The following is an 18,250-nucleotide window of genomic DNA, read 5'->3' on the forward strand; positions in this document are numbered from 1 at the left end:
AATTAGAAATGATGATAAATTGACAGCAGATTAATGTTATCTCATGGAGACTTGTTGTACTAGACCAGTGGTCTTCTGTATCCCTTATTCTAGAGAGTTTGCATGCATGCAGATGTATTGTAACGACCTTGTGTAAAGTATGGTGTTAGGAGTGGGATGGCGCCCGTGAGGCCATGGGAAAGGCGTGTCCACGTGAGGGACTCGGTATAGTGATGGGTGAGGGCACGCTCTCCCGAACGGAGGGGATAGTGTAACGACCCTGTGTAAGGCCCGTTAGCAGCTCCGCCAAGGGAGTTAACTATCGTGGTGTTGTAGCTAGCGTGGCCAGTTTGTAAGCGGAAGATTGTGAGTTCAATACCCGCTTAGGGCAAGCTGCTCTACCGTTTGCCGTTTGCTACACTGGTGTTAGCGGTGGGATGGCACCCGTGAGGCCATCGGAGAGGCGTGTCTACATGCATGTCTCGGTATAGTGGTGCTATACTGGATAGTGTAACGACCCTGTGTACGGCCCGTTAGCAGCTCCGCCACTCCCTTGGGGTTGTAGCCAGCGTAGCCTGTTTGTAAGCGCAAGATTGTGAGTTCGATACCCGCTAATTAGTAGCCCTGCCGTTCGCTACAGTATATTTAATGGACCAACTCGCCATTAAAGCAGTGGGTTAATTAATGTAAAAATCCTGTGCATTTCTAGCCATCCAATGATTTAGGGGCCTAATGGGTTTTATATATATATATATATATATATATATATATATATATATATATATTTATATACTGTATATCCATCAAGTAATCTCCCATAGTACACAAACAATACATAAAGTAATGTTTTATGGCTAGCGCCTATCATGAGTGTTAACTCATTACTGCAAGGAAACAGAAAATAGGGATTCATTCAAACTAAATAATAATACTAACATTTAATAGAATGGAACTTTATTGTTCAAGCACAGTGTGAGTTATATTGAACTCACCACTAGACAATAGACATGGACACATCTCATATCAGAAATAGAAACTCCCCGAAATATCATCATCATACTGTAGGCAGTAGAATCCAATCCTTTCCACTTTGCATTTACTGTGACAGACAGAACCAGCCAAGGAAAACCATTTTGTTCAAATAGACAGTGAGAATGCTATTATCATACTGTATAACATTGATGAAAAGACACAGACACGTGGGAGGCAAAGCCATATGCTTTTAAAAACCTATGTACCATAATTTCCATGTTTATTTTAAGTAATAGTCCTTATGTCACAGATGCTCTTTCTTTTTCTCTGTTTTCGTTGAGAGTTAGGGTTAGCTCATTGTGTGATGATGTCATATCACATAGGCAATATGTTGCAATCTGTAAAAGATTCTATGATTAGACTATCCATATATCCACCGTGTCAAATTAAGCTATGTTAAGTTGGTTAAGGCGGCCTAATATATGGAAGAGGACCTTGAGGCCAACGTGCCCCGCGTGTGTGTGGTTTATTGCTATGTCCTGAAATAGATTTAGAGAAGGTCAGCTGTTTGCAATAACCGTTTAACTCAGCAAATCATATCCCATTCAGATCATTCTGTATTGTTCTGTATTTTTCCAGAAGCAGAGGTGTTGACGTTGCTATGGGAGATCCCTGGGGCCTGCAGGTTAAATCTTGCAAATCTTGTCAGGAGATTGTATCATGATCTATCATGATGATAGAATAACAAAATAGCAGACAGGTTGGACCAACAAAAACTGTTTGCAATGACTAGGGATGTGCACAGACTTATTAACCAGGGACGTGCACAGACTTATTAATCAGGGACGTGCACAGATCTATTGACCAGGGACGTGCACAGACTTATTAACCAGGGATGTGCACAGACTTATTGAAGGACAGGTCCTTTTTTCCCAGAAAAGAGCACAACCAGCAGTTTGGTGTGATGCGATGCAAAAAAAAACACCATCCAGGACACAGGAGGGCACTTTGTGAGTGGCAGGGCAATGCATTTCTCCACCAGGAACAGTGAGACCCATCAGACTGAGGTAACTGTAAAGGGACAGAGGATCGAGGGGGTGTCACATTTTAATTAAGTACTTAGGAATCATTATTGACTCCTGTCCTTTAAAACACAAATAAAACAAGTCTATGGAACCGACTGTAGTGAATTTCAAATCCATCAGAAACCAAATGTCAACTGATGCTACTAAGCTACTGTATAGATTGTAGGAAGTTCACCCTTGTGAAATAAGATGTCTTGCAGTTCCAAAAGCGTTTAGACAAATAACAAGTTTATTGTACCAAGCAAAATAGTATTATACAATACACAGAGTATAGCGGCTGGCAGTTCAATACTGTACATGTTTGAGAGACATACACTGCATTGACAGTGTCATTTAAAATTATTTAAAATGATTCTAATTTATAGTGTACATGCCCCATAACCATTTCACAGCCTCTAGCCTCATTGCCACTTAGTCTCACGCAGCCTACAAGATGTATTGTTCTGCTGCTCTTTTTTTGTAAATTTGTAAATTTATTATTGCTATTTTGTTAATATTTTGCTATTTTGTAAATGTCTTGTCAGTATTTGCAGTATTTGTTTTTTATGTCCATGCACCAACCTCACCAAGTCAATTTCCTGTATGTGCAAATATACTTGGCCAATAAAAGAATAATTCTGATACATTGCATGCAAGAGACCACAAAAGTGTGGTGACATTGAAAAAAGTGTGTTGATGTTAACAATAGCCTTCCTGTCTACCATGTAAGTGGCAGATAGCAGTTTCAGAGGTTAGGCCCACTTAGGACAGTCGCTGAGGCCCCTTATTCATTGAAACCATTCGGTGACTAGACAGACCTGTTTGACACCATTATCATTGATAACATCTCCTTACAATATGCATTCAATGATTTGTTCCAACTGTGTCACATCCTGGTCACAAGTTGGCATGGCAACAATGAAACTACTTCACAAGCTCTAAAAACTAACTCTGTGCTATCATTACGAAATCTAACCTACTGAGCTGTTACAGCTTCTTATGACCTTGCCCCACCATGTCTTAAGCAGTTTGTTCTATACTGCCAGGGCAATACTATAGCGTTGCCTATCTAGCCAAATCTAGTGCAATGACATATTGTACATCGTCCATGACAAATAAACAAATAATTGAATAATAAAGACAAGGATAATCCTCCACATGGTGCATTCTGCCATTTCATGTTTAGTGTCCTGTGAATGTTTGAAATATCTTCAAATTTCACAGTGATATCTTCACAACAGACAGATTAACTAGTGAAATATCAATCAGAAAATTCACATCCAATATAGCAAGCCTATAAGAACACACATTTCCATAGACATTGACCTTACCTTACTTTACCAACAATACTGCTGCAACAGCTGAATACACACACAAACGTTTCTTGTTGGAGTTGTTAAAGAACTGTTGTGGACAGACAGATGGTGACCAGAAATAGTGGTTGTCCAAAGACAGTAGGTGGCGGTAGAGTTATACGCTCATTAGGCGTAACAGGTGTAACAACCATACAAATAACAACAAACAGGTGTTACCAAAGAACTTGATATTTTGGATTTGATGACCCAGCTCGCGCGGAAATCTCGAAATTCATTTCGTTCGCTTTTTAATTTTTTTTCTCTCCCAACACCAAACCTGGTAGCCTGCATTTCGGAAATATCATTAGCAACGAATAGCTAGGTCACACTCGTTTATGTAAGTGGCCATGTATGTATTTGCTTGATAAACAGTCAGTATGTGATATTTTTAAACGCTAACGACAACCATTGTCTAGCCACGCAACGTTACCGCGGCCAACCAACGGTAGCTGACAACCCTGTTGGCTAACAACAGATAACAGTTAGTTACCAAGCTAGCTGGCTAGCCAGCTAAGATTGATATGAGAGGTTTACATTTGTTAGCTTGAGAACAAGTTCATAGTTAGCAGCTGATAGTATAGTATAGTTTGCTAACTTAGTTTCTCAACTTTGCAGGCAGCAGTGAGAGAAGCATCCAAGTCAAGTAACATGACAGGGAGAGGAATGGACAACAAATTTCCCAAACAAAAAATGCCCCAAGAGGTTAGCTTGGAGATGCAGGAGATGGTTATATTTGATGTAAATACTTGTCATCAACTGGCAAGTCAATTGCAATTTTAGAATTTTAAGGTTCAGTCAACTTTGAAACAGGTTAGGACTACAGTCTACATTTTAGATTATAGCTTTCCCATCAACCCAGTGCAGTGTACACATTTCAAGCATGTCTTTGGTCGCAGCAACATTACTGATGTCGTTAGTAAATGTACAGTCAGTGCCCTCCGTAAATATTGGGACAGAGAAGCATTTTTTCTTCTTTTTGGGTCTATACTCTTTTGCTTTTGATGCCATGAAATAGCAACCTTTGGTTCCATGAATACGGGGACTATGTATGTTTAAAAAATAATAATTTGTAAATGGTGAAACCAATATGTACACAAATACCCTATAATAATAATAATAATAATAATAATAATAATAATAATAATAATAATAATAATAATAATAATAATAATAAAAATTGAGAATCATCGTAATTGTTGAGGGCACTGCATCACTCAGTATCAACCCTGGTATAGTACTGCAAAACAGCAGTATTGGTATCAGCCCGACCAACTAACATTGCTGTAGTAACCTTGCAAAACATTGAGGTAGGTAGATCATCCAACCAAAAATACAATAGTTAGTTGCAGTGCATTCATCACATACTTAATTGTTGAGATGTTTGTCTTTCTATTCTCCAATGGACTAGACTGAGCAAACAGCTGCACATTGTGACAATTCTCCAGCAAAGAAGAAAAGAAACCATGGTAGTAAGTCAGCAGCTTCAGATTCTGTTGGTGTATTTGAGGCTGCACTTGCAGGTATGCATGACTCTCTATCTGTCTCTGTCTCTCTCTCTCACGCAAACACATCAGAAATTGTTTGGAGGCATTAACCTATCAATAACATTGTTTCAGTAGCCTTTAAAACCTGTGTTTGATACTGAGCCATGTTTATTCCCTGAAATTGACATTTCTATTTATTTTATTTGTCTTCAAACAATAGGTGCAAATAAAGAGGTCAACATGCTATTTTCAAAATACTCTGAAGTCCTTGGGTGAGTACAGTGAAGGGTGTAACAGATCATGTGTTGGCACCCTTCCACTATTTGGTTGGCCAAACATCAATATGGTCATGTTTATCATATCATGCTGGTTTCCTGCAGTGAAAGAGCTGCAGTGGACGCTTCGCAGGTTAGAGAGCTGGAGGACATATTGACAGAGGCCCGAAGCTTGGAGTCCCACCTGAGAGAGAAGAAAGAACACCTAAGGAGGACCTTGGCACTCATCTCTGATAAACTACAGGGATAGATCAGCTACAGTACAATATGCCCTGCATATGGCCTTACAGAAATGTGTAAATATTTTCTAAATGTAAAAGAAACAGAACTTAAATATTAACAGAATAGTCAGAAATAGTCAAAGTCAAGACTTTCTCTCTGTAAATAATGCAGTATTTGTGTACTGTGTGTCAGTGTGTGTGTGTGTGTGTGTTTCGTGATGACTGTCCTAACTCTGTCTTCCATCTTTATATGTCACATATAAACACAATGTTGAAGTTACCACTAGACTATATACTGTAGCTGACATTGTGATGAAAATACCAAGTTATAGATCTATGCACTATAAACAATTAACTGGTGAATAATAATTTTATTTTTAGTGCTATTTTTCACATTCATTGTATTGTCCTCTTCTCAAATGTATAGACATAATGCGCTCCTTTGAAATTAAAAGGTTACGAATTGTGTAGCCACTTCTCCTTTCTTTAGGTACAGACGTGTAATCATGAAGCAGGGAACTTCAAGGAAGAATTTGTTGCGTTACCTCACACAAGTTAGTTTATCCACCGTAGGAATCACACTTGTGATTCATTCACATATGTTTATGGCTGTCTCAGAACACTGCAGAATTAATTGTGCTGTATTGTGTATTTCACATTTCCCAATAATGTTGAAACAATTGAATTTGACAAACCAGCTTTTCAAGAATGAGAGTCTTTAGATTTTTGGGGAATTTTATTTAATGTTATTTATATACAGAGGCTTGGTAAGCACAACATTTACAAAACCTATATATATTTATACATGAACATTAAAGGTTCACCGGAGATAATTTGCATGGAATTGCAAATTTGGAACAATAAAACGGCAGTATCAGTCACACTAGTACCATGTCACAGATGTTTTACTGGTCAGTATCATAGAAGATATTGCACTGTAGGCAACAACCAAGAAGTAGAAAACAGAACATACAGTCTTTACAGTTGCCCTGACACGGTGCACTCTTCTACATCTCTGTCAGGTGCCTCACATGCAGACTGTTCTGTAAGGAAGAGTGGCATCAAGGGGTCAATGAAGGGGCCAATTTTACATTGGCTAACGCCAAATAGTTCCTTTACATTATACCAACGGAGCATGTTGCCATGCAACCGGTTAGTCCAGTAAAAAGCAATATTGGGTAAATAAGGAAGTTTAACCAGGATGCTATATGGAACTATTTGAAGATCATTTGTGCCACTCCTCTGCCTCCCTGCATTTAGAATACTCTTGTATTCAGTAATTGTCGGTCAGCACATCTATGCAGTGGAGGTGAAAGCTCCGTGGAAACCATAGGGAATGTTGACAGACACCTCAGCTCTCCCCAGCTCGTCGAATGACTTGGCATCCAAAACTAAGAGGAAGGTGCTTTTATCCTGGAGAGGGAAAGGAAGAATAGACTTGTTTACATTGAGTCTTAAGAGTGCAACATTTGTTAAAGGTACATGTAGTCCTCCGACATAAGGTGGCAGATCGAATGCGCCAATCGCATTCAATTGCAACACTGTTCTCTAGTCTGTTTTTGATTTGACTGTCTCTGGCAGTCTTTTGCTATGATGTCATGTCCCAAGATCTACTTTTAACTGATCAGCTTGAATGTGTGTTTGAGTGTAGTCTGCCAGAAACCAGAGCAGAGCAGAAGACATTTCTGTTGCGACAGACATTTACATTTACATTTTAGACATTTAGCAGACACCTTTATCCTAAGCGACTTACAACAAGTACATTTATCTAAAGTAAGTGAATCATCTATACATCAGTCATCATAAGAACAACAAATCTATGCTAGGACCAGGGGCCATTGGCAGTCACAATGCTAGAAGGAGGAAGGATTATTAGTAATTTGTTATTATTATTATTATTTACAGTAGAGGAACGGTACAGAGGGGTAGGGGGGTGAAGAGGTCTTTAGGAGGGACAGTCAAGATGTAGCCTGAAGAGACGGGTCTTCAGTCTATGGCGGAAGATAGGTAGTGACACGTACACAAATAAAGTTACAGATGCATTAAAAGGGAAACTGACCTTATTTGGGGTGATGACCACAGACATGATGACACCATCATCCTCCTCAGTAGCATTAGGCGAGGGTACGAAGACAGGCTCGGACGGGTAGAAGCCAGGCTCCTCCCACACCTGGAAGGACAGCAAAAGTAAAAGTCAGCACTGCAATTTCACTGGGACATCCCGATTGAACACATAGTATGTCATTGTCTGAGTTATTTGTCTCGCACTGTTATTTGGTTGGCACTGTATAGTAATAAAAAGTATTGTGACTATGGTATTCAATCTTGAAAATGATCTATTGAACTTAACCAACCTTCATGTGTTTGCCTTGGAGGTCCATCTTGATGAGCGTGTCTCCTATCAGGTGTCTGAACCCACAACCATAGAAGTAGCGGTACGGGCGGGTGTTGTACTTGGTGTAGTTGATCTGGGGGAACTCTAGGCCGCCATAGTCGTGGAGGTCATCGCCATGGAGATTCTCGTGAGTGCAGAACACCTGTAAAGAGAGAGGGTTCATGAGGCTTTCCTAGTAAACATTCACTGAAGAATACAAGCAGAATCTCCTTGTATAAATCACTTGATATAGGAGTACTGCTGTACTCTATGTATGCCTTATTAGTTTTTTACTTTTGAACCTAGTGCCAAGAGAATTAAAAAAAACATGTTACATATTGCACCTTTAAAGTAAAAAAAATCTGTAGCTAACTGTCTGGAGTGTGAAGGCACATGCAGTGTCGTCCTGAAGATACGTTTCAGGTCAGATGGTCCAGAATTTCTCAGGTCTTTAGTACAGCGCAATGATAAAACGGGTAGATCTGACCAAGCATTATGATTTATTCCCTGATAAAGTAACACCTATGAAGCGTTTTACCTGTTTACCGTTGCAATAATATCACTGCTTATTTGAATTACGATTCTGACCGGTATTTTGAACAATTTGAAAACAAAAAAGCATGGTTATGATAACACACCTTATTGTTGTTGATCTTGATGGCAGTGGCAGAGCTGTCCGGGCGTGTGTTGAGGTTCTGTCCACATTGTGTCACATGGTCAACATTGAGAGGCAGGACGAATCTCCGGGGAAACACTCTGCACATGGTGTTGTACACCTGATAAAAACAAGGTACCGTTAAAACCTCAAGCCTAATGTCATCACAGAGAGACCAGCACTGAGTGAAGGGAGAGGAAGCCAATCGAGACTCTTAGTTAATAACCTGGGATTACATTTAAGTGGTGCAACACAGCTCTGATTATTTTCTAAACCTAGATTTACTTTATTCTAAACCTACTCAACTTTGATTATCTCCCTTGATTAATTTAATCCTTGTTGGTGCAACCCAGCCTTAATAGACTAACCTCATCGAGAGCCTCTCCAGACTTGCGCAGGTTCTGGATTAGGTAGTTGTTGATGGCCTTGCCGTCGTCAGCGGCACACATGTCCATCACCACGAAGCCATCCTCTTCGTAGGCGTTGATTTGGTGGAACGTGGACATGGCCGCAGCGTGGTACTTTGTGGTATTGATCTGTAACACACAACAGAGCATATCACACATCAGAAATGAAGCACACTAACTTCGGTTAGTTAGTTTGTTAGTTTAGTTATACCTAACTTTAGTATCCAATCTGATACCAATCACTGCAGGCTTATTGTTATTACAGCAATCCACTGTTGTTTTATTTAAGGCTTGTGAGAAGCCACGATTTCAAAGTGTTAGTCATTCTATTCCAAGTTATTACCGTTCCGGTCTTCTTGTTGATCAGATGGAAGATGGTGTCATGTTTTGGGTCCCAGTAGACCGCATCACTGATCCACTTCCCTCTCAGCTTCCCCGTCACAATCTTCAACAGGTCCATCCTGATTGGCTGTTCAATGAACACCACGTAGTTCTCAGTCATTGCTGAAATTAAATGAACAGTATATCAGACAACATGTTTTTCAGCTTGAAAGTTGTATCATATCGACTTTAATCATTACTTAATAGTCTTATCAGTAAAAAGGAACATGACCACTTTGATATAGTGCTACAAAAGATGAGTGAAGATTTTGTGAGTCATCTAGATTACTGATAGGGCCGTTTTACATGAATGTAGCCTAAGCCAACACAGTATCCTGATCAGTTAGATGAATCATGGAGTCTTGGATGATTAGCTGAGGTGGTATGGGTGGTAGTATGAGGGTGCTGAGGTAGGATGGGTGGTGGTATGGGTGGTAGGATGGGTGGTGGTATGGGTGGTAGGATGGGTGGTGGTATGGGTGGTAGGATGGGTGGTGATATGGGTGGTATGGGTGGTGGTATGAGTGGTAGAATGGGTGGTAGAATCAGTGGTGGGATGGGTGGTGGTATGAGTGGTAGAATGGGTGGTGGTATGGGTGGTAGAATCAGTGGTGATATGAGTGTGCTGTGGTAGTATGGGTGGTAGGATGGGTGGTGGTATGGGTGGTAGGATGGGTGGTGGTATGGGTGGTCCTTTGGTAGAGCATGGCGCTAACAACGCTTAGGTCGTGGGTTTGATTCCTGCTGGGACCATATATACTGAAATGTATGCACTCACTGCAATGTAAGTCGCTTTGGATAAAAGCATCAGCTAAATGGCATATATATGAGTGCCTTCACCAGCACACTCATACCACCAGGACAGGTGGTAGGATGGTTGGTGGTATGAGTGGTAGGATGGGTGGTGGTATGGGTGGTAGAACAGGGGTTTACTCACCAAAGCTGTGGTAGTAGGCGGGCTTGGTCTTGTCAACAGAAGGGATGGAGCAGACCACTGTGGCTCCCTCCAGGGTGTCCTCTGGGTTTGTCTTGGTTGGAGGCACACGTATGATGTTGTAGAAGGCACCTGGAGAGACAGAGCTTGGTTTTATATGGAGATCAGCCAGTAATTTGACTCATCATGGGTTTCACAGCCAGAATAATTCATGTTTATTAGCTTTGCTTTGTTTGTAATAAATGACTGTACTCTTTAGACTTCAGTCGAGGTCCATTTCAGTGTCATGAATGAGTAGGTGACTTTTTTTTTTACTTTTTTTTTTTTTTTACCTTTGGCAGTGTACGAGTTCCCCATGTTGTACACTGTGCCATCAGGGTCGGTGTGAGGGTGGGCGGTGGCTCCGTTAACAGCGATGAATTTGCTCCAGTCCACCTAAGAAGAACAACCACTTACACCATGAGCAACCCAAGTGAAAGTGCTATTGTAAGACAAATAGATAGAACAGAGGATTTAAATTGCTTAGAGTTTCTGAACTTGCTAGTTTCTGAACTTGCTAGTTTCTGAACGTGGTCCTCTGTGGCTCAGTTGGTAGAGCATGGCGCTAACAACGCTTAGGTTGTGGGTTTGATTCCATATATACTGAAATGTACTGCACTCACTGCAAAGTCGCTTTGGATAAAAGTGTCAGCTAAGTGGCATATATATGCTAGGAGACACAATGTAAACTATAGGCCAGAGATCACATTATAGATTCTGAGTGAATTGAGCTCTGTGTGTGTGTGTGTGTGTGTGTGTGTGTGTGTGTGTGTGTGTGTGTGTGTGTGTGTGCACTTGCGTGCGTGTGTGTTTGTGTGTGCGTGCGTACCTTCTTCTTGGTATCAAGTGTCTCAGGATCCACCCTGTGCATGAAGTTGGTCTCCGTACTGACATAGTAATCTCCCTTGTACGTCACAAAGCTCACACTGGCATTGTCTGTTGCCTCTGTGGGTGTGAGGAGAGTTTCCATTTGTGTTAACATAACACAAAAGCTTCCGTCCATTCTTACAGTATCTTTATCTTTCTGTCTCATATACTGTAATTGCTCCTACTAAACTCTTGGACTGTTAAGATGATGAGCAGACTTGGGCCAAATGCTGTTAAGATGATGAGCAGACTTGGGCCAAATACATTAGTACAGAGTATTTGAGGTGTGCTAGGAGCTAAATCAAGCAATTCCATTGGTTCCTTTGTACCAGGCAAACGTAACACACAGCTCTAGTATTTGAAAGCACTGTACTGTATATGGTACATATAGACATAGACCTGGACGAACTAAGAGCCAGGACTACAACACAGCGGGAAATAAGAGAGTGCAGTGCTCTAATTTTCACCGAGACCTGGCTTTCAGACAAAGTCCCAGAATGCGCCGTTCAGCTACAGACTCACTCCGTACACCGAGGAGACAGGACTGCAGCCTCCGGTAAGACCAAAGGGGGAGGTGTGTGTATGTTTATCAACAACTCGTGGTGTGGCGACATACGGACCGTTCACAAGCACTGTTCGCCAGATGTGGAGTTTTTGCTGCTGAAATGCCGTCCCTATTATCTACCGAGGGAATTTACTGCTGTGTTTTTGGCCGCTGTTTACATCCCCCCGCGAGCTAACTCCACGGCAGCGCTCAGCAAACTCCACGAAGCTATCAGCGCGTTAGAAACTGCTCATCCTGATGCTGTTTTTATCGCCGCCGGCGACTTTAACCAGTGCAATTTACGGACTGTATTTCCCAAATACTATCAACATGTGGATATTCCCACCCGTGAGAAGAATACACTGGATCATGTTTACAGCAGTATACGCAGTGCATACAAGGCTGCACCCCGCCCCCACTTTGGACACTCGGACCACATCTCGTTGTTCCTGTATCCAGCCTACAGACAAAGACTGAAACAGGTAAACCCTGTCACTAAACAAATCAAACTCTGGACCCCAGAGACTGAGAGCACCCTGCAGGACTGTTTTGCTCAGACAGACTGGGATGTGTTTAAAGCTGCAGCCACGCTGGAGGACTCTTCTGTCAGCATACAGGACTATGCTGAGTATGTGACTGGGTACATTAGCACTTGTGTTGACAACATCGTGCCCACCATACAAGTCAGGAAGTTTCCCAACCAGAAGCCCTGGATAAACAGTCAGGTACGCCACATGCTGTGTGCTCGCTCTCTTGCATTTAGATCAGGCAATGAGACGGAGTACAAAGCTGCGAAGTATGGACTGAAGAAAGCCATTACAGCGGCCAAGAGGCAGTACAGAGAGAAGCTGGACGGCTTCTACTCCACTGCTGACTCCGGGCGGATGTGGCAAGGCCTGCAGCACATCACAGACTACAGGACCACCACCAACACCATCAGCTCCACAGACAGCCTGCCGGACGACCTAAATATCTTCTACACCCGCTTTGAGACCTCCAGCCACAGCACAGAGAGGAGGCACACACACACCGGGACCACCCGACCCCCCTCCCCTCCACTAACCATCTCATCAGGCCAGGTAAACAAAGAAGAAGATCAACCCCCCTGAAGAAGATCAACCCCCCCAAGGCAGCAGGACCAGACAACATCCCTGGGCGGGCTCTCAGAGCATGTGCCAACGAGCTGGCTGATGTTCTCACCTCCATCTTCAACCTTTCCCTCAGTCACAGCACTGTTCCCTCCTGCTTCAAGACCACAACCATCGTCCCCCTTCCCAAGAAGAGCCAACCTGCCTGCCTGAATGATTACAGGCCAGTAGCACTCACTCCAATCATCATGAAGTGTTTTGAGAGAGTGGTACTGGCACACATTAAGAGCAGCATGCCGGACACCCTAGACCCCCTGCAGTATGCCTACCGGCCCAACAGGTCCACCTCAGACGCTATCGCTGCTGTCCTCCACTATTCCCTCTCCCACCTGGAAAACAAAGACTCCTGCATCAGGACGCTCTTTGTAGACTACAGCTCCGCTTTTAATACAGTCATCCCCCACAGACTCATCCACAAAATGTCCACACTTGGCCTGCACCCCACCCTCTGTGACTGGCTCCTAGACTTTTTGACTGGCAGGCCCCAGTCTGTCAGGATTGGTAATAGGACTTCAGCCAGCATTATTACAAATGTTGGCACTCCACAGGGATGCGTCCTCAGCCCCATCCTCTACACCCTGTTCACCCACGACTGTGTCGCCTCCCACAAGGACAACATCATCCTAAAGTTTGCAGACGACACCGCAGTGATAGGATGCATCACTGGCGGGGATGAAGCGGCTTACAGGAGGGAGGTGGCCAGTCTGGTAACATGGTGCCTCACCCTCAATACGGACAAGACAAAGGAGATGATAGTGGACATGAGGAAGAAGAGGGGACCTCATCGGCCACTGTACATCCGGGAACTTGAAGTAGAGAGGGTGAGCAGTTTCAAATACCTGGGCGTCCACATCAGCGAGGACCTCACCTGGACACTTAACACCACTCAGCTGGTTAAGAAGGCCCAACAGCGGTTGTACTTTCTGAGGAGGCTGAGGAAGTTTGGCATGTCACCCAAGATCCTCAGCAACTTCTACAGCTGCATTGTTGAGAGCATCCTAACTAGCTGTATCACTGTGTGGTACGGCAGCACTACTGCTATGGACCGCAGACGCCTGCAGAGAGTGGTGAAGACCGCTGAGAAAATCACCAGGGCTCCACTGCCCTCTCTGCAGAGCATCTACCACCGCAGAGTCCACAGGAGAGCCGCCTCCATCCTCAAGGACCCCACCCACCCCCAGCATGGACTGTTCACACTTCTACCCTCAGGCCAGAGGTACAGAAGTGTTAAATGCAGGACCACCAGACTGGTGGATAGAGTGTACGGGATAGGAACGGGATAGAGTGATCAAGAGACAGGATAGATGAGTAATTAACACAGTTGTAAACAGCCAGGACAGATGACTTGTGTAAGCAGCCTGGGCCAATTGATCTTTCATCAGACTGACCAACACTAGGTCAGGTGGGAGTAGACCCGGGATGACGAAATGTAGTTATGAATATTATTGGTGTATGTAATCAGGAAGTAGACGTTTGTTGAATGAAGGGTGTTGACCTATGTGATGTCTATAAAAAGACAGGTAACCGAAGTGAAAAGTGTGATCAACTTTGCAAACCTGACACGGCTTTGTTCTCTGTGAATAAAGTCTTTGAATAAATCAACAGCTCCGGTTTAACGCTATGTTATTTCAAAATATCATTACTTAAATTCTACGACACCATCAGGCTCCTAAACAACCCATAGGCGATTAATATAACTTTACTACCTCAAATAACTGAATTTTCCAGTTTGCACATGCATAATTGCACTGCTACATTGCACTGTTTTATTATTATTATTGCTGCTATTTTATTTTATGCCTTAAATTTTGCTGTCTTGTACATTTTGTTTAGTATATATTGTATATTCTTTAGTATTGTATATTTTACATTGGTTGGCATTCTGCGGACAGCAAAGCAAGAATTTCGTTGTACAGGGAAACATGTTTTCTACTGTGCATATGATAATAAACACTTTGAATCTTGAATCTTGAATCTAGGTCTGGAGAAGACTCACTTGGTAGCTCAAAGCGGGAGAGGAAGCGCTGGAAAAAGTTCTTGCATGGGTCGGGCAAGGCGAGCGTCCCGAACTCTGACACAACGATGCGGTTTTGCTCTTTGTTGGCCTGGTAACAGTCACTCATCAGGAAGCGGCTCTTATAGGTCACCTGACCCCCTGCAATCTTAAACTGGTGCAGGAGAGCCATACCGTCAAACCAGTGGTTGAATCTGTGGAGCAGAGGAAAAAGCCTGTTGTAGTGGACTGATACTTTGTGGATCACCCACACTAAATATTTTAATTTCCTGGATGTATAAACATTTGTTATATATGTATATATTATATATCTGGTATACAGTAATTAATCCACCATCATAGAGGCAACTGTTCATAGTTGTAGATATACAGTAGGTCTATAGTAAATGGACAGTTGACTACTGATAAACATGACGGCTTTCACTAAACCACTAATGCATTATATGTGTGCTATTTAAAGCTTTTTCTGCATGAAAGAAGAACAGAAAATTCAGTATACAGCATACAGTTATCCAGAGCAATTCAAAATAATGTAATTGAAATTAGGCTGGAAAACTGTACAGAGTTTCCGCTCACATCTGCACTTGTGGTCGGCTATATATACAGTAAATAGGAGGCTGGTGGAGGTAGAAATCAGAGGACGGGCTCATTGTGATGCATGGAACAGACATACACACGTGTTTGATACCATTCCTCATTCCATTCCATGCGTTATAATAAGCCCATCCTCCGATTTTTACCTCCACTGATACATTCTATCAATCGGAAAAGTTAAATCCTTGGTGTCCTCACTGTTGATTCCCGATCTCAAACTTCCCTGGTCCATTCCTGAGGAAAGAACCATTAATCCAGGGTGGGATGGTCCCTGTGATGTTAGTGGTGATGGACTCAGGTGTCTCCTCCACTGAACACACTATCTTCTCAATGCAGGGCAGACCGTGCACGTCTGTGTAATTGTGGTCCTTACTGGACTTGGCCTTCTTCAAGTCTGTGTGGAGGAAAGAGTCCAGTTAACATTTGTCCTGACTATTCATTACTGATTGTCTTGTGTGTTAACATTAGTCCTGACTATTCATTATAAAGGTAGAGACACTGATATTTTCCCCGACCAAATAGACAGCATTCGATACCAGTATGGCATTGAATATTTCACAATGGGGCAGAACATGTTGGTAATTACTGCTTTTCACTAATTATTCGTCATTTTGTAAATACTCCACACATTTTTCGTCGGCAACTAATGTCAGCACAACTATTCATTACTGATTGTCTTGTGTGTTCACATTATTCCTGACTATTCATTTCTGATTGTCTTGTGTGTTAACATTATTCCTGACTATTCATTTCTGATTGTCTTGTGTGTTAACATTATTCCTGACTATTCATTTCTGATTGTCTTGTGTGTTCTTTTTTTGTTGTCTGAGAACAAGACATTTCAAGAACAGACTATTTTCCCTTTATGTTTTTATACACAAAAAGCTAAAAAATAGCACACACAAATGGCATGCATTAGCTGTTAGAAACACAGCCTCACCTGATGACTTCTGAGACGCCATGGTTGAAGATGTTTGTCTCTCTGTTTGTCTTGGTCTAGGTAAAGACAATGAAGGTTTCAAGGTGCTGCAATTGTTCCTGTGACTCTATGTGCCTTTGATTGTGTCAGTTTCTGAGCTTTATACGATCCTTGCACCGCCCCTTGTCAGACCACATGGTGAAAACGTTACATCAGCCTTGACAGAACAGGAGTCCGCTGATAACTATATCACTGAAATTGATGTCTTCCAACTCTCGGCTTAGAACATGGGTTGTAAACTGACACAGCACAGTGTGAGCGTGTGCATGCGAGTGTGCACGTGAGCGTGTGTGTGTGTGTGTGTGTGTGTGTGTGTGTACCTTCTCCTTGTCCTCAAGTGACTTTGAATTAAGGATTTCCCCTTTAAGATGCAGCTGATCTCTGAATTACATGGTTGCTTCTAGATCAGGAATTTCCCACAACAACACATCATCCACTGATGCTGTTTGACACACTCAAACTGTGTAACCTCTATTTGTGGCATCAACGGCAAAAAAAAAACAGCAACAAAAAAAATATTTTAGTCAAGTGTGGTTTTACAGAGATATTGCATACAGTATAATGCATTGTCTCATGCCAGATAGCGCATGACCCATCACAGACAGTGTTATACATACTTAAGTGTTGACCTAATTTGTTAAACCACAGTTTGAGAGGAGGTTAAGTTTATGTTTACTCACAGTACAGACACATAAGACAAACGTACGAATGACCTGCACTCCAAACTGTTCACCACGGCAACCTTGGCCGTGTGCAGTGAGCACAACACAGGGAAACGCTGGGCTGCTGTTACGTTCTTGTCTCTTGTTTGCAAGCAATAAATACCGGACTCAGATATTGTGGCTACTCAGGACTTGTTTCTTGATTCTTACCTCCGAAGAGCTTAAGTACAGAGTGGTAAATCCTAGACTTCCACCACAAAGGGCTCTTATCTGTCCACTAGACCTTTTTCGAGACCTCTGCAGGCTTTTTAGGTACTTTAGCAAACTAACCTGACCATCATTTTTGAGGATAACTAGTGGTTTGCGCCTTGCAGTATTCTGCGGATGGTAGTCTTTGACACATTCACGCCTACCTCCTGGAGAGTGTTCCTGATTTGTGGGACAGTTGTTTTTTAGTTTTTTTTATTATGGTGAGCATTCTTTGGTCATCCACTGTAGATTCTTCAGTCATCAGCCAGTTTGTGATTGCTGAGCTCACCAGCGCTTTTTTTCTTTTTAATGATGTTCCAAACTGTTGATTTTGGCAGGCCTAAGGTTTTGGATATGTTTCTGATTGTTTTTATTTCTGTTTTTATTTGCCTACCTTGGCTTCCTTGACTTTCGTTGACACCTCGTTGGTCCTCATGTTGACAGACACCAATAACAAACTCCAAAGGCAAATGCAAAGCCAAGAATCAACACTAAATATTGACAGCTCTCTTATGCCTGCACAAATTATGCGATGGAACACACCTGACTTACCAGAAACACCTGTAAAGACAATTGTCCTGTTACTTTTGGGTACCTAAATAGGGGGACTGTGCATAAAAAGTGTTTCTGAATGGTGAAACCAATATGTACACAAATACTATCAAATAAAAGCTGAGAATCTCTACTTTAACCTCATAGTAATTGTTTGATTTAAAATCTAAACCTATATATTCCCAACATGTGTCAAAGTTATGAAAGGGGAAATCACTTGACCTCTGTTTTGTTGTTGTTTTTCCATATCAGGAAATTCCCACAACAACAAACCATCACTTATCAACCACTTTTTTGATACCCTCCAGCACTGTTCACTGTCAATTGGAGAAAAACCAGCTGTAATTAGTTTTTGCTTTAAGCAAGGTACAGTAATTATGTGTGACTGACTGTGTTTAAACCCAGGATGTCTGCATGACACATGGTTGTCTTAGCCTGCTGAGCTAAAGCATTGTCATAAGCTCAGGCAGCAAATGCAAGGCTTCAAGTCTCGGGCAAGGA

At 42.2% G+C, this 18,250-nt stretch overlaps 1 protein-coding gene across 1 annotated transcript; it reads right to left on the bottom strand.

Annotated features, from left to right (window-relative positions):
* Positions 1 to 6,646: 6,646 nt before the first annotated feature.
* bco2b (beta-carotene oxygenase 2b) lies at positions 6,647 to 16,269 on the bottom strand (the record flags this gene model as incomplete). Its single annotated transcript, XM_083694760.1, has 12 exons — positions 6,647 to 6,763; positions 7,410 to 7,520; positions 7,705 to 7,887; positions 8,363 to 8,500; positions 8,748 to 8,915; positions 9,130 to 9,290; positions 10,105 to 10,233; positions 10,434 to 10,536; positions 10,970 to 11,085; positions 14,696 to 14,907; positions 15,506 to 15,701; positions 16,248 to 16,269. 12 exons carry the CDS (start codon positions 16,267 to 16,269, stop codon positions 6,647 to 6,649), a joined length of 1,656 nt encoding a protein of 551 aa, XP_083550886.1.
* Positions 16,270 to 18,250: the final 1,981 nt, after the last annotated feature.

The sequence above is a fragment of the Argentina silus genome (genome assembly GCF_951799395.1).
Source record: "Argentina silus genome assembly, chromosome: X".
In the NCBI taxonomy this organism is placed as follows: domain Eukaryota; kingdom Metazoa; phylum Chordata; class Actinopteri; order Argentiniformes; family Argentinidae; genus Argentina; species Argentina silus.